The sequence below is a fragment of the Carettochelys insculpta genome, chromosome 8 (genome assembly GCF_033958435.1).
Source record: "Carettochelys insculpta isolate YL-2023 chromosome 8, ASM3395843v1, whole genome shotgun sequence".
NCBI classification, from domain to species: domain Eukaryota; kingdom Metazoa; phylum Chordata; order Testudines; family Carettochelyidae; genus Carettochelys; species Carettochelys insculpta.
In genome coordinates, this window is record NC_134144.1 from 12,306,143 (window position 1) to 12,319,347 (window position 13,205).

Below are 13,205 nucleotides of genomic sequence, written 5' to 3' on the forward strand. Positions count from 1 at the left end.
TACGGCCATGGTGCTGCAATAAAAGGGTAGCCCTCTGCATTCACTGAGTTTTTCAGAAGCTACTTGGTGCTCATTGCAGGAGCTCAAATAAGCAAGACGACAGGTTTACTGCTCACACCTGCCAAAGGCTTACTTCTAGACTAAAATACCCTGCAATAAGAGAAAACAACATTGCTGTAGCACTTTTGAACCTTCTCAACGATTGAAGAGACTTATAATTTCACTACAGAATATGGTAGTTCAGTTACAAACTGGTCACTCTCTCACGCAGCCCTCTTTATTTGGAACTGAAAGTTTGCAATAAGGCAGCAGCGGAGCCAAAAAGGAAAAAAAGCAAATATAGCTCAACATTGTTTCTTCCAAAAAAGCGCGGGTGGGGGGGGAACTGCATTTTTTTTGCTGCATAGCAAAATTTCAAAGCTGTATGAAGTCACCCTTCCACTGTAAACTGCTGAAAGAACAACCGTAACATTCTATTCATAGTTACAACATCCCTTCATTCCTGAGGTATTCATAGCTCTGTGGTTTTACTGCAGCAGCCAATAAGTTTAAAAAAGCCTTTAGAAGCAATATCTCTACCCCCCTATTGGTTTTGGCTCTGTAGGTCTTTTCTATGAGGGCAATGCTGCTGGTGCATATGCTGACCCAGTTCAAGTGGGGTGCGGGGGGAGGAAGATTTCTGTCTAAATGCATTGCCAAAAGTGCTAAAACCTAAACTTTCACGTAAAAAATAACCAGCAAAGCTCACACCCACTGGAGAAATAATTTTATACCAGCAATTGTGTGCAGTCCAGAAACCACAACTGTGCATGCTGCAGCCATAGACTACGCTGAGAGCTGCTGTGGAGTTATGTGGTTATTCCCAAATTCCATTAGTTTAAGGGGAAAAAGCATTGTGTGTACCTGGGGCTTGAAGGGACAGCAAAAGCTTACATCTTATCCCAGTCCAGGGAACTTGGGACTGGATGAGCTAAAACAGAAATGCGATGCTTTTGGACAATCACTGTGAAAGTGCCTCCTCGTGCCTGAATCACCATTCCCATTGGCTATAGCTACACCACTGAGTTTTGTCAAAAATGCCAGGGCTCTTTCGAAAAATCCCATAGAACATCCACACTCAAAATGCGTTCTTTTGATATTAAGTTGGAAGAATGCAGCACTTTTTCCAACGTCCCTCTTCTCCTCCCAGAGGAAGTATGTGTTTTTCCAAAAGATTCTTTTGGAAAAAGACATGTGTAGATGCTCCACAGGCCCCTTTTTTGAAAGTGCAGTCCTCATCGGGCTGGAGTTCTTGATCCCCCAGTCTGTTCTTTTGAAAAAGAGCAAAGGCTGTGTAGATGCTCTCTGTCAAAAGGGCGGATCAATTTTTTCTATCTGCTGCTTTGTGTGTGGACGCGCTCTTTCAAAAGAGGTTTTTTGTGGAAGAGATCTTCTGGAAGAACTTCTTTGGAAGGATTGCTGTAGTGTAGACATAGCCATAGTAAGAAAGCACATGGTCATCATCTTCATCAACAACCATGAGCTCAGTGCCCATTGGTGGCTCATTCTGCTCTATTTCCTTCCATCTTTCCCTGTCCAGTGCGGAGTAGCTTAGTTTCTATAGACTAGCTCCACACCAAGCTACTATATCATCTACCCATTCTCTGTGGGTCTGCCTCTCCTATTCGAACCGTCCATTATGCTGTAAGTGTATCACCAAGTCAGCTAGTTTCAGACAGGTTCTTAATGGATAGTGTTATTCTGCCAGTCCACAGATAAATTATCTTCCATTTTAGGTCCTCCAGAGATATTTTAAAATAAAGTTGTGGATACTTATTTTTCCAAAGACAGTTGGAGATAATCCACCACCTTTGGGAAAATGGAGTTTTACAGAAACAGTGAAACAAGGCATAGTTTGGCACAGGACCAACCTTCAGTTAGGTAGATGTCCAATACATAATGACTTAGAGAAGAGCTTCATTAAATAATCAGTGAGGTGCCTAAGGCTGAACCACTTGGTGATGGGGACTAGGACCATTCTGGAGTTTTGAATCTTCTCAGTTTCACAAAAGCAGAATTAATGCTGTGAACCCAAAAGCTGGAGTTTGTTTGGATTTCAGCTGAAGGCAGCATCCAGTACCCACTAGGACACTGTTTAGGCTAGCAATGAGCATCAAAAAAGACACTTTAATGAGAGAAGTTTCGCTCAACTTGAGGGTGCCAGAGAAATGGATCACAATGCAGGTGAAGCAAGCTGACTCAGATCCATGTGTGAAATATGCTGGCCCCTCTGCAGAGAAGGTAGGTCCTTGGAATCTTCTCCCATTCTTCCGTGAATCTTAAATTCGCAGGTTACAAGAGCCGCTCACGTGTTCGTGGTTGCAGGCTGAAGCAGCAGCCGTCCAGTCCAAGCTTTTTTATTCCACCTCCAGATGAGCTCCACCAGCACTGTGTCGAGGAATCATGAGAAGGAGGTTTAGACCTAGCAAGTGAGAGCTGGCTTGGGAAAGCACATATAAAAGAGCAAAAAGGGGGCAGAGGGGAGGGACAAGGAGGAAGAGAAAAACGGACAGAATAAAGGAGTGAGGACAGCAAGTGTGTCAGGCTATAGGCAAGGGGCAATGAGGCACCAGCCTACCTATCCCATCCCAACAGGCTCCAGAAAGTGAAGGGTGGGGAACCATGGCAGAGTGAGGGGAGAGAGAGAGAGAGAGAGAGAGAAAGTGCACAAAAGGGAATGGTGCTATCTTGGATAGCAAGGGCTGGGAGGACAAGGAACCTTTAAAATGCTTTTTAGTTGTTAATTAGAATGTCAACCCAAAGGCTGATAAAAAAAAATCTGCCCTCTCCACTTCCCCCTTTGCTCAGCCAGCCTCACAGGGAACTAAATGTTGTGCAATGAATGATCAGCAATCATTCCTGATGCTGATTCAAGCAGATACCGGCCTCAAAATTTGCTGACTGGAGAATCCCTGCTGCGTGTGTGTTTTTCAACTGCCACTTGTGTTTCAGCAAGAGTTGTACAACCACTTCCCTCCAAATCCTTCTCTGCACCTGACCAGCCAGGGCCACCATCCCCACTAGACTTAGACAAGGGATCTTCCCAAGTCAGGGAAAGTAGGACCCCAGAAGATGGCTTCTCCCTTCTTTCCCCCACGTCACCATGAGGCCTTGATGAGAAACAGGAGAGGAACCAGACACCCCACCCAGCCGAAGCCACTGGACCAAGAAAGAGCCAAAGTGGGGACCTGTATTCTGCCGAGAACTTCCTACAGGTGTGATTGGACTGCCTCTGCCCTGAGCTGACTGGCTGTTTACTCCAATTCGCCCCATCCTCCATAGTGGCTTCACTTCACACCTGCCCCTCAACCTTCTGCCCTGCCCCTCATACTCCTTTGCTCTCCAGCTTTCCTTCCACATAGTTTATCCTAATGAAAACCATCTTTTAAAAGTGCATCATGAAACTAACTTGCTATTTGTTGCCATTGCATTCTGCTGGGACGTTCTTCCTCTTTCCTGACTCTGTGAGCATCTTCTCTATGGTGACTGTAAGCTCTCTGCTAGGGCTGTTTGGCCAAAGAGTGTGGCTAGTTCGCTTGATCGATAAATATATTTTCAAAATAATGTGGCTAGTGATTACAGTGACTACTTCAGAACTGGTTGGACACCACAGGCCTAGCACAATGAAGTCCCAGTCTTGGTTGGTCCTGAAGTGCTACCCCGATAAACGTGATTAATAGTTCCATTCAGTTCGACTGCAAATCCTGCCCCCCGCCCCCGCCAGCAGGCTTATATGCTAGGGACCCAATGGATGTAATTCCCATCTCATTCTGTTACACCCACAGACACCCCCTCTTATCAAGACTGCAGCGATAAAGATACAGCTATAGCTCACAGTGAGGCCACACACTAGAAAAAAAAGAGAGAGAGAGAGAGAGAAGGGCTTCTGGACTGCAGAAAGAAATTTCCACCCAGTACAGCCTTGCATTAGAGGGATGTTATGATTCTCTCTGAGGCATCCAGCTTTAGCTATTGTTAGACAAAAATGAATTAGCTGGAGCATTGGCCTTTACCAAGACAGCAGGTCTTATGAGTAAACTTGTAAGATTACATTGATCCTTGAACACCAAATAGCTAGAGGTCAGAATAATGTACCCAAAAGGCATAAGAATTAAATCGACTTTAATGTAGTATTTTTTGAGTTAAAAAATAGATACTGAGAGGGAGCTGGGTTAAGAACCAGGGTTGTTATGAAACTGTGGCGTTAAACCCTTGACAAGTTCAGCAAAATGCAAAGGGATTCCTTCCTGAGGTTCTCTCTCTCACGCCTGACTTTGTTCACTCAGCTTCTCTTGGACACAGTTATCCACGCTTCTTCCTTTGGCGAGGTCACCAGCTCGTATTTGGTCTCCATCACTTGCCCTTTCACAGGGTGCAGATACAATTTCCTTACCAACATACTCAGGAGCACTGTAGCCACCATATAAGCAAACCTTGGGGGAAGAGTAGTTTAAAAAAAACAAAAAAAAACAAATGAGAGAAATTCTGCAGTTACTGCTGATACAGTTTGACAAGGCTGGTGCTCGACACTTGACACATTGATTAAGAACAAGATGTTCCTTCCTGTCCCAGCAGCCCACTGAGCCTCACCTCAACTCTGGGCACTCCTGACTTCCTGAAAACCCCAGAAGGGCAAAGTTTTTCACAGTGGATTCACCACTGAACCTGCCTGGGTCAAACCTGTAAGACAGAAGAGGATGAGTCTTCCTAGGTATGCACGTGTTTGCACGTATTTATAAGCCTAAGAGGCCAAGGTTAATGTAATCCTAAAGCTCAGGATCCCAGTACCTTGCTATCAGCAATATTTGAATGCCTTCTCCCCCTCCCCGTGTTATGCAAGCTGTGAAGAGCACATGCAATCTTATTTTTCGCTCCTTTCCTTCTTTGCTGTTCACATGAAGGTTTCCAATTCTTCCCCCCACCACCACTTCAAGCAGCTGCCGTGTGTGGGGGAAGCTGATGATTCATTAGAACGAGGAGAACGTGTTTCAGCACTGAGGTGATGAAAGCTTTAAGGCAACCACTTACTGTACAATGCCTGGTGGAATGCAAATGAGATTCCCATAATCAAGTAACCAACAGGAGACTAATAAAATGCCAGGCAGCTTAAAACATGAGCTGTGGTATTACAGAAAATATGCAGTTATGGGACTTGAAGGCAACTCTAGCCCATCGTGTATTAGATACTTTTCACTGTACTTCAAACCTTTGGCTCCCCACCGGTTCCTATGAACTACAGCTCTGATTCTACTCCCATTAAAGTCAAAAGGCATTTTCCCATTGCCCATCAGTGACGGTAGGAATGGGCTCTGCATTCACCCCTGAATTAAGCATCCGGTTACAGCTGGTATAACAAGAAGAGAAACTTGCTCATTTAGGAAAACCTGTGAATGCAGATATTCCCGCACATTAGAGTAGGCCTGCGACGTGGCTGAGCTTGCTCAGGAGGTTAAAAGGAAAGCAAACAGCAAGGCTGTCCCCTCCCACTCTACCAGGTAAGCCACAATCTTAGCCTGTGATCTAACAGTGTGAGTCAGGCCGACTGCGGACCACAACCATGTCCCGCCACCTGCCTCTCTAGCCTGTGCCCCCTTGCGGTAAGATCCTCCAGTGCTCCTGGAAGTCTGAGCTTGCAGGGTGGATGCTGACAGAGCTCACCACTCTTCTCCTTCTTTCCCTGTAGGAAGGGTTATGGCTCTAACACAAAGAACAGAGCCCTCAGATCAGAGGCATTTTTTTCTCCCACTATCTTTCTGCTCAGACAAAAATCGCTGACCCGCATTCCTTCCTGTCTAAGATAGGTCAGACCAGTGTTAAAAATTGCCACCTGGAGGCCAAAGGAGGCTACAGCATTTCCTTTTGCCCTAGAGTTCTAACTTGCAGGCCAGGATCCTTTGTTTGCACGGGTGGAAATGATGAGGTAGAGTTTCCTTCCTCTTAGAAAACAAAAACCTTTGATTGACATTTCCTCACGAGCCATTATTTTATGGTAATTAAGAGTGATTTCAGATCAATTTTAATCCCTTTTTCTCTTGCAGCAAACCTGAAAAGTAATCCCACAGCATCTGCCAAGGGAGGGCTGCAAATCACCAGAAAAACCTTTTGTTGTATTTCTTAAAACCCAACCGCCACATGGCCTGCAAAGTCACATTTAGGGTTTCCCAAAACTCAGTCCTTGGGCACAATCAAGAAACCTCAACAAATCTCAGCTGGAAGTTCCTTCCACCTCCCACCATGACTGGTTGCTTAAGAAAGGTTTGACAGCCTACCCCATGGGGACATTGAAATGCATGATTGAAAAGAAAAAATGAACGATAAAAAAAAAATATCTGGTGTATCATACTTATAGGGTGATGCCCAAGCTGAACTGTCCTGAAGCACCACACCCAGAGCATAAAGCACAAGTGTCTGAAAAGAAAAGAACGAAACACATCTGAGTCAGTCTAGAATATGCAACAGGGAGAAAGTTACCACTAAACAGCCTTTATCAAAGAGTCCTTTCTGCAAATTACTAGCCAAGGACACAACAATCAAATTCGGGCTTTGGGGACCAGCATGTCACATTTAATAGCATCTCATATCCCTTACACCTTTAATTTTTAAGCTAATGTTTTCCATTAAATTTCAGAGCTCTTTAGTGCAACTCTAATAGCACTATATTGGTTTCTACAAAGGCAGGAGAATCAAGCTACTAAAGCCATACCCAGAGTTCAAGTTTAGCTCATACTGAGATAGCAGCCAGTCCAAAGTTCAGCTACAGATTCAAGCATCATTAAGATTCTGGGCAAGTTGGCCAGGGATCTGGTTCAATCCCATCTCTAGCGTACAGTGACAAAACCTGTTTTGCACATAACCTCCTCATTCCTCCCACAAAAAGCCAGGCACAAATTCTACAAAGTGTGTTAAAAGATTAGACCTGAGCCCATCCTCTATGTAAATTTAAACCCTCATTTCCATTTGTGGAAGGAACCTACCCAAAGCCATACTGAAATTGAAATAGAACATGTGAGTCAGGGAGACGTTTAATGTAAGCAAAAGGGAGCCAGCATCACTATGTCAGCTCTGTTCACTCCAACCAAGGGGAGAGAAAGGAATGAGAGCTGAACACTGAAAAAGCAGCATGGCCTTGTAAACATCAACCACGTACGGTTTCCAAATGTCCTCAGTCACAATCCCAGGGCCTTTCACTTTTATTTTTCAGCACCTCTATTCTGACATACCTGTTCTGAAGTATTTACAATCTACAGGCCAAGTGCTCTTCCATTTAGGAGAGTCAGTCCCATAGGATGCAATTCGCACCTGATGTAAAATGATGCAATTCAACAGAAGTAAACGGAATTGGAGTAGATTTTGTTGGTTGTGAGTTAGGCAAGCAGCATCTGCCCATAAATTAGGATTTTATAAATAAAGGTCTCAGTTCCTCCACCCTTGCTCACAGTTGTGGTATCATAGGACCCGATCCATTGCCCTTCTCCCACTGACTTCTCTGGGCTTTATATAGGTCCTTTACTTTGCAAGTAAGTCCCACTGGAATCCATGGACTACATGCAAAGTATAGTATTACTGTCTCCCGCTACAGGTAGCAGTATCAAACCCAGCTTGGTAGAGTGATGGTAGGAACTTGGTGGAATGATGACAGTTAGTGGGGACTCTGACTCCATGGTACATAATCCACAGGTCAGGCCTGTGAGGGCATGGCACCATATAAGAAAGAAAACAGAGTCAAACATAGTAAACATTTAAAATCAAACTGTACCACAGAACCTCAATAGCAATACCATGCTTGAATCATAAGGGAGAGCAGTGGGATGGTGATATTGACTGCAAAACCCTCGGAGATAAGAGAGGCTATGAAAATACAAACCTCAACAAAAATGGGTGAGTTTGGTTATCACCATACCGACTGGGTACGTCACCTCAGGACAGGATGCAGAAATAAAATTTCTAGATGCCATAACAACTACTTCTGGAACACCTAGTCCTGGAACCCAAAGGTGGAGAAGCAATTCTTGATTTACTCCTTAGTGGAGCATACAAGCTGGTTGAAGAGGTGAATATAGCTGAACTACTTAGAAAAACCAATTGTAACTTATGTGACTGTGTGTGTGCGCGCGCGCGCGCGCGCGCGCGGAGGGAGGGAATACCGAAGAAGTTCACCACAGAAGTATTTAACTTTAGAAGGGGGAACTAACAAAATGAGGAAGAAAGTTAAATTGAAATTCAAAGGAAGAGAGTCACAAGAATGAAATGCCTGCAAGAAAACCTTTTAAAAACACAATGAAGACTCAAACTAAAATGTATATCCCAAAATAAAAATAATAGTAAGAGGACTAAAATAATTGCACCCTAGCTAAACAGAAAAGAAAAACTAGCAGTCAAGTAGCACTTTAAAGACTAACAAAATAATTTATTAGGTGATGAGCTTTTGTGGGACAGACCCACTTCTACAGATCTGAAGAGAATACAGACTAACACGGCTACCTCTCTGTGACTATTCAGAATAAAAGGAGTGGTTGAGTCAAAAAGGCATCTTTTAAAAATTGAAACTCAAATCCTCCCGAGGAAAATAGAAAGGAACACAAAGTCTAGCAAATCAAGTGGAAAAGTATATTTAGGCAGGCCAAAAAACAATTTGAAGAACAACTTGCAAAACCTAATGACAGCAAAAAATATTGGGTACATCAGAAGAAAGATTCCTGCCAAACCATCAGTGGGGCCCCTGGACAAGTGAGGTGCTAAAAGAATTCGTTAGATTGGTCGTCACTACAAGGACGTGATGGAGACTCCCACATCTATGGCATTCCATTCACACGACAAATCTAAGGAATTGTCTCAGACGGAGGTGTCAGAGGTAGTTTTAGAATAAATTGATACACTAAAGAGTAAAAAGTCATCAGGATGAGATGATATTCACTTAATAATCCTGAAGGAAACTCAAATATGAGAGTGTAGAGCTATTAACTGTGATATGCACCCTATCACTTCAACAGTATTCAGTACCAGATGAAGGGAAGGACAGGTAGTGTGATGCCAATTTTTAAAAAAAGATTTCACAGGTGATACTGGCAATGCTAGTAGAAGCTTGACTTCAATACTGGGCAAGGTGTTGGGGAAGAGTCAACATAGCTTTCAAAAAGGAAAGCTTCCCTAATCTATTGGGATTCTTTGTGAGAGTCAAACAAACATGTGAATAAGGGCAACTCAGTGGATAAAGCCTACGACAGGGTTACTCAAAACTCTTGAGCGAAGGAAGTAGATATGGCATAAGAGAGAATGTCCTCTCATGGATCAGCACCTGGTTAAAAGACAGGAAACAAAGGGCCGGAATACACGGTCAGTTTTCAGAATGGAGAGATGTAAACCGTGGTGTCTCTATTGAGATCAGTGCTGTTCATTGTATTCATAAGTGAGGAGATGCATGGTTTGCAGATGCTACTAAATACTCAAGATGATTTAAGTCCAAAGCAGACTGAAGAGTTAGAAAGGGATACTGCAATGCTAGATGACTGAGCAACAAAATGGCACATGAATTTCAATGTTGACAAGTTCAAAGTAATGCCTAATGAAAAACAATTCCAGCTATGAATTCAATATTGTGTTCTCTAAATGAGTTATTTCCACTCAAGAAAGATTTTGGAGTCTTTGTGGATAGTGCTCTGAAAACATCTGCTCAATGTGCTGCAGCAGTCAAAAATCTAACAAGATTTTGAAACATTAGGAATAGGATAGATCAGACAGAAAACATTATAACTCCACTACATAAAACCATGGTATCCCCCACACCTTCGCTCCATCTCATTTCTTCATCTCAAAAAAAAAAAAAAAAGGTACATTAGTACTGGAAAAGGTACCAAAAAGCACAAAAGTGGTTATGGGTATGGAATAGCTTCCATAGGATCAGAGATTAAAATCATTGGAACTTTTCAGCTTGAAAAAGAGCCAGCTAAGGGAGGATATGATAGAGGTTTCTAAAATCATGAACAGTGTGATGAAAATGAATCAGGAAGTGCTATTTACTCCTCCCCATAATTCAAGAATCAGGGCGTCACCCAATGAAATGGACAGCAGGTTTAAAACAAACAAAATGTAGTATCTCAATGCACAGCCAACTTGTGGAAATCATTGCTGAGGATGATGTGAATGCCAAAAGTGTAAATGGATTAAAAAAAAACAAACAAAAACAAAAAAGGACTAGATAAGATCATGGAGGATAGGTCCACTAACGTCTACTAGCCAAGATGGTCAGGGATGCAACCCCATGCTCTGGTTGTCCATAGACCTCTGCCTGCCAGATGCTGGGACTGGATAACAGGGGATGGATCACTGAATAATGATTTGCCTTATTTTGTTCATCTCCTTTGAGCCATGTGGCACTGCTCACTATCAGAGGACGGGATACGGCATTACACAGGTGATTGGTCTGACTTAGTATGGTCGTTCTGATGTTCTTAAACCAGGGTCCCTTGAGCATAACCAAACCCAGAACCAGAGATCCCTTCAAGGACAGCAGCAGGAGGAGTCATCCATGGAAGACCATTATAAAGAACTACTAAATGCCAGTTCTACAGTGCCCTCTTGACAGGGCAAAGGGGAAGAGCACCTTTGAGGCTCCAAGGTAAACTGCACAATTATCAAAGACAGACCGTCATCTTGGTGTAAGCTGAGCCAGAGAAATAATCTGGCTTTGACAGAAACTGGGTACGGTGCTCCCCTTCTCCATGATAACGGGAACTGAAAACAACAAATGCAACCAATGGAAGAAGGCAGTCTTGAGCTCCTGACCTACCTCTTTGGGGATAACATGCTGGTCAATTCTTCCCTCCAGGTCCTGCAGCCGTGCGGCAACTGGTGTCAGCTTTGCCGTCCGCACCGTCTCACACAGGACCTGCCGACAATACCTGCAACCAGAAGTCTACGCCAATAAAGCTTGTTCTGTGACAAGAAAGAGCACGTTTCTGTGGGGTTGGGAATGGCTGTTCTGTGTAAGGCTGCCCTAGACCTCCTGATGCTCTGCATTTTAGATCACAGCTCCTTTCTTGGAGCTGCTTCCAGGGCACACTCAACGAGGAGTGTACATCTGCAGATGAAACAAGAGGTTTTCTATGGCAGGTTAGTAAATAACAAAACCCTTTCTTCAGTGGCAGCTACCCCGTAAGAATCATTAAAGAGAAACGACAAAGTTCTCTCTACAACACCACTCCAGCGTTCCACTGCTCCACTGGGCCCGAGCACAGCTATAGCAAGGGCCTGCAGAGGTATGACCCATCAATGGCTGGCGTGACTCAGGTTTAAGGTATCCACCACTGTGGCATTCAAGTGCTGATGCATATCCTGTAGGGACACTGGCAAGTCTCTTAATCCTCCTTGTTGAAGGTACAGTGCACTGTGCCCTATCCTCAACCAATATCTCCAGTCACGTCCCCACTGCTCCCACCCACACCTACTCTGGAGACACCTCATACTGTGAATCCTCTGCACCTTGGTCCTGACTCAAAAAAGCACTTTAAATGCTGAATAAGGGTGGGCATTATGTCTGTACTGCACCTCATATAAGCAGCCCCCCTCCGGCAACACTGCACCACAAACTCCTAGATTGCGCTTATTAGCAAGACTGAACCTAAGCAAGTTCTAGAGAAATTTAACATGGTAGTAGTGAAACTGTCCATTAAAAACCTGCCCCGTTGAACACAGTCTGACACAGCTTTTTTGAAACATCTAGTAGAATCCTACATCAAGGATATAATTGTCTGTTGCTTTCCATTGGGTATTTTAACACCTAACAAAAGGTCTCTCTCCTATACAGTCCCTTCCAAAGGTGCATACAGCCATCTACCAAGGATAGCCCCTTCGTTCTTGCTCAAAGGAATGGTAGGATGTGGTTCAGAGAATAGCTCCTCAGCCCACCACAAGGCAAGCTGTCATGGGGCCCAATCCAGCACCAAATGCAGTCAATGGAAATGCTCCCATGGCCCACAAGCAAACTCTACCAGGGCTTCTGAAGGGTATAATCCCTTGGAGACACTGTTCAGTATTGGTACTCCCCTGCATCTCTCCAGCATGGCGGGAAGTCAGCCTACATTATGGAGGTTCACGACATCTTATTTAGCTTAAGGTGGACCCACCTGAGCTGTTCAGTTTTCTCAAGTGTAAGAGGCCCTTTTCCAAGAACTCGATCCACCTCTTTGTAGAGGTTCTGCTGGACTTCTTCTGATGTTGTCAGGAAATAGACTGCCCAGGTGCACACTAAGAAAGGAAGAGGGGGAGAGCTGATTCTGCAAATCCATCCCCTGATTTAAGGGGGACAAATCAAGTCCAGTTTTCCTGCTTTCTATATCTGCAATTTACTCTCCTAACGCAGTGAAGAGGCCTTAGGGAGATCCATGAAATGCAATGTGAAAGGGTAACATCTGTATGAACTATAAAATGTAGCTGTATGGATCCACCCAGTAGACTTTATTGAGTCTATATTGAATTACTGGAGAGCCTGAATGAGGCTAACCAGGGACGCTACAATCTGAAATCCCTCTTCTTGTCCTGGTAAGAAGAAACTTGGAACGTCCTGGAAAACGATCAAACCAAGTGGCTCAAGAAGGCAACAATCATTCAATTGGCTTAGTGTTACTCCAGTCTCACAGCTCCACTATCTACACAGAAGAAACCAGACAGACCTGAGCAGGGTCAGCCGCTCCATATTGCTGCCTAATCCCCAGAGCATAGCTTCCACCAAAGTCCTCCTGGCTGCGCAAAGGCCAGCCTCAGGGTAATTGGAGAATACAGACCACCAAGCTGGATTTAACTCAAGGTCCCTGAGGAGTAAGTCTACTGAAGGGAAGCTTCAGCACATGAGGGAAAAAACATGCAAACCCTACACTCTAGCAGGTGGGTCACAAGAGAGTGGGCAGTGCTAGCCAGCAGAGGGATGTGACTGAGTAGCTGGGGACCTACTGATTTAGCACTTCACCTCAGGGAGCCCTTATTACCCCATGCAGAAATTATGGCAAGGTAACATACATGTAAAGCAAGGGAATGTGAAGTGATTTGTGTGCTGGCTGCACACAACATTGGCTGTAAGAGCCATGCACATCCTCTGCATCTAGTCAACGCCTGCTACGGTTCATTCAGCACACCCTATAAATTCTAGGTATGTAAGTGCAGTTAGCAAAGCT

At 44.2% G+C, this 13,205-nt stretch overlaps 1 protein-coding gene across 3 annotated transcripts in view; it reads right to left on the reverse strand.

Moving 5' to 3' along the window:
* Positions 1 to 384: 384 nt before the first annotated feature.
* The window catches only part of CYP20A1 (cytochrome P450 family 20 subfamily A member 1), a 28,430-nt gene continuing 15,609 nt past the window's right edge, over positions 385 to 13,205 (reverse strand). Inside the window, exons 9-13 of one of the 3 annotated variants that reach the window (XM_075001256.1) lie at positions 12,162 to 12,282; positions 10,826 to 10,937; positions 6,383 to 6,447; positions 4,630 to 4,719; positions 385 to 2,427 (exon numbers count right to left, since the gene is read on the reverse strand). In XM_075001256.1, coding sequence (XP_074857357.1) covers positions 2,397 to 2,427; positions 4,630 to 4,719; positions 6,383 to 6,447; positions 10,826 to 10,937; positions 12,162 to 12,282 — 419 coding nt within the window. In that variant the 3' untranslated portion in view covers positions 385 to 2,396. Of the gene's footprint in view, positions 2,428 to 4,144; positions 4,473 to 4,629; positions 4,720 to 6,382; positions 6,448 to 10,825; positions 10,938 to 12,161; positions 12,283 to 13,205 lie in introns of those variants that run through there. The other 2 variants (XM_075001254.1, XM_075001255.1) reach the window with 2 other exon arrangements.